General features: G+C 38.6%; 1 protein-coding gene across 1 annotated transcript; it reads left to right on the top strand.

Moving 5' to 3' along the window:
• On the top strand, positions 820-5,098 carry LOC18770548 (peptidyl-prolyl cis-trans isomerase CYP40). The gene is made up of 10 exons (XM_007202044.2): positions 820-1,249; positions 1,388-1,888; positions 2,040-2,127; positions 2,208-2,260; positions 3,516-3,620; positions 3,704-3,779; positions 4,227-4,264; positions 4,360-4,429; positions 4,506-4,617; positions 4,858-5,098. The coding sequence occupies exons 1-8, from the start codon at positions 1,079-1,081 to the stop codon at positions 4,411-4,413; spliced, it is 1,086 nt and encodes a 361-aa protein (XP_007202106.1). The 5' UTR covers positions 820-1,078; the 3' UTR covers positions 4,414-4,429; positions 4,506-4,617; positions 4,858-5,098.

Here is a 6,166-nt window from a genome sequence, read left to right as displayed (position 1 = left end):
ATAAATAAATCTCAAACAGAGCCTTAGTTAAATTGCATTAATCAAGTGTTGGCTATATCAAGGTCACATTGGATACAACTAGAAAGTAATCAATCTCCGCTATAATAGGCAAGAAGCCACCCTCCACATCAAATTATAATATCCCACTTAAATACTAATAAAGCTTCCATTGAGGGATTATTTGAGGGACATTCTTGTATGGCCTATTATGGATTGTATTTCACTTATCCAAACAATCTATTTGCAGATATTCATTCAAAATTCATTTCTACAAAAAAAACATTTTATATGACACAATTAGATGTTTAAACGGTTTCCGATTTGTCTATTTTTTTTTTAACAAGAATAATTTATTAATGAAGACTTAAAAAATAAATGTTTTGGATAGTTGAAAATAAATTCCCCTAAAAAACGTCCTTCAAATAAAAAAATAATAACCTAAAGACGATGAAGTGACGCTAATCGAGTTGGTCTGGTTCGTTTGTAGGTATCGTTTTTGGCTATGAATGTGACTTAGGAGGAGGCCCATTGCGTGATTAGTCATGGTGATATGAAAGCTCATAATTACATACAATCGGGTACACTCAAATTTTCTCCTTGTCCACTCCACCAGTCCCTTCAGTCAAATCTCACTACTTTCCAAGAATACCCTTGTAAAGTTGTACTCTGACCTCTCTTTCTTCTGCAAACCAAAATTTGCCCTGGCCCTGTGGGAGTCAGTGTCCCTCCATATCTTAACACCCCGTACACCTCCGCAACACTCTACCAAAACCCCCAACATATAGAGACAAACCAAAGCGCACGCCACGCACATGCGCACTTTAGCACTAGCCGCTCATGACTCAACGAGATAGAGACATTACGGCATGGCTACTTTAGAGTAGAGCCCAGCCAGACTGTTGGGTAGACTGTGACTGGACTGTCAAGGAGGCCTGGTCAGTGTTCTTACTGAGTTGCTGAGTCAGCGAGTCGCGGCGAGCTCGGACCAGTTCAAAATTTATAAAGCGGGATTAGGGTTTTATTTTTCTCTTTTCCAATTTTTTATTTTTCTTCCGAGTCATACACTGCTCATACACAAATGGTGAGGCCAAGGTGCTACTTGGACATAACCATAGGAGGAGAGCTTGAAGGAAGAATAGTAGTGGAGCTCTACAATGACATTGTGCCCAGAACAGCTGAGAATTTCAGAGCTCTTTGTACTGGTGAGATGGGTATTGGCCCCAACACCAATGTTCCTCTTCACTACAAGGTCCTCTCTCTCTCTCTCTCTCTCTCTCTCTCTCTGTGGTTAAAGTTTCAATCTCTTTTGTTTTTGGGTTGTTGGTTTTTTATTTGATTTCTTTGTGCATGACTAGAATTTGTGATTTTACATTACATTGGGTTACAGGGTGGTTGTTTCCACCGCATTATCAAAGGTTTTATGATACAAGGTGGGGACATTTCGGCTGGAAATGGTAAAGGAGGAGAGTCCATTTACGGTTTGAAGTTTGAAGATGAAAACTTTGATGTAAAGCATGAGAGAAAAGGAATGTTGTCCATGGCCAATTTAGGCCCTGACACCAATGGCTCTCAGTTTTTTATCACAACCACTCGGACTTGTCATCTTGATGGTAAGCATGTTGTGTTTGGGAGGGTGATCAAAGGGATGGGTGTGGTTCGTTCCATTGAGCATGTGACCACTAAAGACGATCACTTTCCTACCCAACAAGTTGTTATTGCGGATTGTGGGCAACTTCCTGAGGGTGCAGATGATGGACTGTGTAACATCTTCAAAGATGGTGATGTCTATCCTGATTGGCCTGCTGACCTTGATGCAAAACCAGAGGCAATTTCTTGGTGGGTCATGGCCGTGGACTCTATTAAGGCCCTTGGAAATGAGCAGTTCAAGGTAATGAGATATCTCATTTCATTTCACAACTATGGTAAAACATGTCTTTTCCTAAGTAAATACTTACAAACTAAATATGCTGTACTTTTCATTTACTACTATTGTATGACCTTTGTTCTTGTTCTTGCTATTTGTTTACTTTTACATACAGAAACAAGACTTTAAGATGGCCCTCAGAAAGTATCGCAAGGCTCTGCGCTACTTGGATGTATGCTGGGAGCTGGAAGATATCGATGAAGGTAAACCATTTGCTTTGCGCGATAGGGTGTCACTACTTGCTTTCATCATTTGATGACTTTATGTTTTTGTGATTTTACAGAGACAAGCTCCTCTTTGCGGAAGACAAAGTCTCAGATATTTACTAATAGCTCAGTAAGAATTTTCATTTATCTAATGATAAAGTCACTGGATGTTAGATGAAATCTCTAGGAAACCTTCTTGAAATGAAAACAAACGTGATATCTTTTGATAAGTAAACAAAGATCTTTAGCTAAGGACTGTAATGCCAATTTGCTGAACTATCTTTATTGCAGAAATTGCTCATTTATGAATGATAATTATTGACATGGAACTTGTGTGACAGTAAGTTAATCATATATTCAGTAGCCTGCTGGACCAAAAACTAATGCTTCTGAGTTTCCCTCCCCTCCTTGACCTTGTTGTTTATGGATGAACAATCATATATTTTTTTGGTTGTGATTATTGAGCATCCATATTTCTTATTCCTGCATCGTTTTCAAGAAAATCAATTTAAATTTTACCGATACATTCTATTTCTATCTTCAGTACTGCTTCTGCTACTAGTCTTGTAACTTCCAGCTATGCCACTACGCATCTGTCAATGTTGGAATCATTGATTCTCTCCTTTTTAGTGTCATTTAGCTTCTCTACAGTTGGTAAGAAGTCTTTGGGATGTGCATGGTGTGCAGTCATTCTGAGTGAGTCTCTCATTTACTCTTCTAACTAGGAAGTCTATAGCTGTTGGGTCCCATGAAGGACCCAAGCTGGACGTTGTGTGTTTCCATATACTATCACTTTCAATTTTGAAGAATTTGTTATGATTTAGGTGTCTTTTGTCCAGTTATAGGACTGCATATTGATTACATGCAAAGCTGGCTGTGTAGGCCCCCCAATTCTTTTTTATTAGAATGGAGATTCTGCCTTGACGCAGTGTCATGTGAACTCCATACAAAATTTAGTGCTCAATTATCCAATTTATCCATATAGGGCTTGATTTCTGGTGATCCTAATGAAATGAAAGCCAAACTTAATGTGAGTACTTTATGGCTTGTGATTGATGAAACACGAAAAGCACTTGTGCTGGTTACATGTTCCCTAATGACGCTCGAATACATCAAGTGATGGAAAATAATTGCAATCTTTAAAGTTCACCCTTGTGTTAATGTGAAGAGTCTGTGTGATGATGAGTGATACTTAGAAGATAGCTAAACTAAGAATATGATAGATATGCTTGGTTTTCTTCAGTGTTAATACTTTTCTGAATGCTAACTTGATTGTGCTCAGAAGTATTGTGTATTCTTTCTTGTACTTTGTTTTTACTGGTATCAACTAAAAAGAAAGGCATTTCCTTTTATCTGATTGATTAAGAAGTGGGTTTTTTGTTCAGGCTTGTAGACTGAAATTAGGAGACCTAGATGGAGCATTGTTGGACTCAGACTTTGCATTGCGTGATTGGGAAGCCAATGTGAAGGCTTTGTTTCGCCAAGGCCAGGTATTAATCTTTAATTGGCAAGGATGCATATGGTTGCTGGCTGCTGTTTCTCATCTTACTTCTATGCATCTTGCTGGCTGCAGGCCTATATGGCACTTAATGACATCGACTCTGGAGTTGAAAGCTTCAAGAAGGCCCTGGAATTGGAACCAAATGATGGTCAGTAGTGTTAGATAATTTACATAACTTAATATAGAAAAAGAGGATCATTTGTAAAATAGCTTTTTATTTCTTGGAATTGTAAAAGTTGGGTCTTTGTGAGAAATTGTAGACAGTGTCCAAGGGGATTTCTGAGATCAGAGAGCAGTTACAGGATTATTATGCCCATCCTTCAAATCCTTTATGTGTTTTTTGAGAATTTTTGTTAAGTATAAGTGACACATTTTTTTTCCCAACAACTAACCAGATTTAGTGGGGATGTGATGTGGGAACCTCACATGGTCGTGAACTTGACAGTGTTTGGATTTTGAATATTAACTCTTATAAGTTATAACTAGGTTCTGTGAATAATTAAACCTCTATGTTTTGAGAGTTGATGACCAACTAGAGACATCAGACTATCAAATGATAGATTCCTGACCTTTGATCATGTTTTCTATTTTTCAGGAGGAATTAAGAAAGAGCTTCTGGTTGCTAAAAGGAAGGTTAGTGAGCTTTATGCGTATAAGATTTTCTCACCAAACAGTGGATGCTTGTTTTATTTCCTTTCAGAGATTTGAGAGTTAAAACATTTTCACAGGTTGCTGATAGGTCTGAGCAAGAAAAGAAATCATATTCTAGAATGTTTCATTGATGAAGGCAGTCACATGGTAAGTTTTAAAAAAATATCAATATTGCTTTGCTATTATCCATTTTATGGACTGACTTTTTGTTTGTGCTATGTAGAGGCTGCACATAGTATGGATCATTTTGGATCCCTTTGGCACTTGCTAAGTTCCATAGCCAACTGGTTAAAGCGATTCTGTCTGCAGTCTTAATTGGCCTTAGGAAATATCGGGTATCAATCTTTTAACCCTTTGTCATACCATAAATGGTCAGACTCTTGTGTGCAACCCTTAATGTTTGTCAAATTCAAGATAGGATACCTTTTTCCTTCTGGAAGATTATTCACTTTCTTTGTGATTATATCTATCTGATCATTTGTTGATGTTTATAGTCGAGACACTCAGATCAGAAACAGTTTTGAAATAGGTTGATATCTTTGCTTGGCTTTTAATCAAGTTTGTTCTTGTTTCAGGCTTTGTAGGAAGAGCAACACAACTAGCAGAATACTTGAGGGAAACTCAGAATACTCTAGCTTCAATCAAATTTTGTTCCGAGTGCATTCACCTTTTGTTAGACTAGCATGTACCACTTTATTGCTGTTCAACACTGGATAGCTACTTTCTGAATTTGTATGAAATTATCCAAACAGCCTTTTTATCTTTCTTACAAAAAAATGTCTTATTTGTTGCAATACAGATGGTTTTCTTTTTGCTGACGACTTCTTACTGTTATTGCTTCTCGATCTCTGTTTCTGTGGTTTCCGCTGATTTAGCTTGGCTATTGCTTTGTTCCGAGCTTGGGGGAGCATATTCTGTCCGGTGTCCACTTGGTCTCCGTTCCTGATTCTGGGATCTCCATTGTGCCCATCTCCACTTATAATTTCTTCTTTAATTTCCCTTCCTCTTGATCTTTTCTGAGAGTAGAGTCTGTTCAATTTTGCCAAAGGTTTGTTTCGGCTTGTCTCAGTTGCAAGCTTCTGTTCTAATGCAACCGAAACACGCCACTCTAAAAGAGAATTTTCATCTTCTGCTCGTTTTTTCAAGGCATGGTAGTCTTCCAGAGTGAGGTGGATGGTGGTTTTCTCCATTTCTGAACAGTTTATGTATTGAAGTGCTTCTGCTGCCGATGCAACAAGAGCTTCTTTTTCTATTTGTACAGCGCGAAGTCCAAGTTGCAGTGTCTGCAGAGTCTGTCTCCTCAGATGCAAGGCTTGTTTCAATCGTGGTTTTGCTTGTCGTTCTTCGTCTGTATCCCGCTTAAACTTTTCAATCTTTTGGCGCATTTGATCCGAAGCCTGATTTATTTCATTGATCATCTTTGTGGCCTTGTGTTCTTCTTCCCTTTTGGATCTGATGCTTATGTTGGTCGTCTCAAGCCGTGATTCAAGGTCTGAGATGATATTGGGCGTAGTACATTGGTTTTCAGCACTTGCAAGGCCAGACTTCAACATTTCGAGCTCGTCAATGAGAGGCCTGGAGTTTATCCATGCCTGCATGGTCCTCTCTTTAGCTTTTTTGAGTTCTTCCTGGGTCTTGAGCAGTTCCGCCATCTTGGACCCCAATGCTTTGTGACGGCTTTCATCCCACTCTTGTGATTTGTAGGAGTAGCTTTGCGCCTGTTGCTCGTTGTGCGACTCCATTTGCTCTTTGCACTCGACGAGTTTTGGGAAATTCTGCCTAATTTGCTCCATTTGCCTTCATTATCTACTTATAGAGCAGCAATTTCCATGTTTTGTACTTTGTTAGGTTGGTTCTTCTGCTTTATTTAAGCTGTGAATGTTT

The sequence above is a fragment of the Prunus persica genome, chromosome G7 (assembly GCF_000346465.2).
Source record: "Prunus persica cultivar Lovell chromosome G7, Prunus_persica_NCBIv2, whole genome shotgun sequence".
NCBI lineage: Eukaryota > Viridiplantae > Streptophyta > Magnoliopsida > Rosales > Rosaceae > Prunus > Prunus persica.
Note: the sequence above shows the minus strand (reverse complement) of the source record. Positions and strands in the feature narration are given on the sequence as shown.

Excerpts from the sequence above, each read along its gene's own strand:
- LOC18770548 (XM_007202044.2), top strand. The coding sequence starts at position 1,079 with ATGGTGAGGCCAAGGTGCTACTTGGACATAACCATAGGAGGAGAGCTT. Across the intron at positions 2,128-2,207 it reads GCTGGAAGATATCGATGAAG|AGACAAGCTCCTCTTTGCGG; the intron begins GTAAACCATTTG and ends GTGATTTTACAG. Across the intron at positions 4,265-4,359 it reads TTCTGGTTGCTAAAAGGAAG|GTTGCTGATAGGTCTGAGCA; the intron begins GTTAGTGAGCTT and ends ACATTTTCACAG.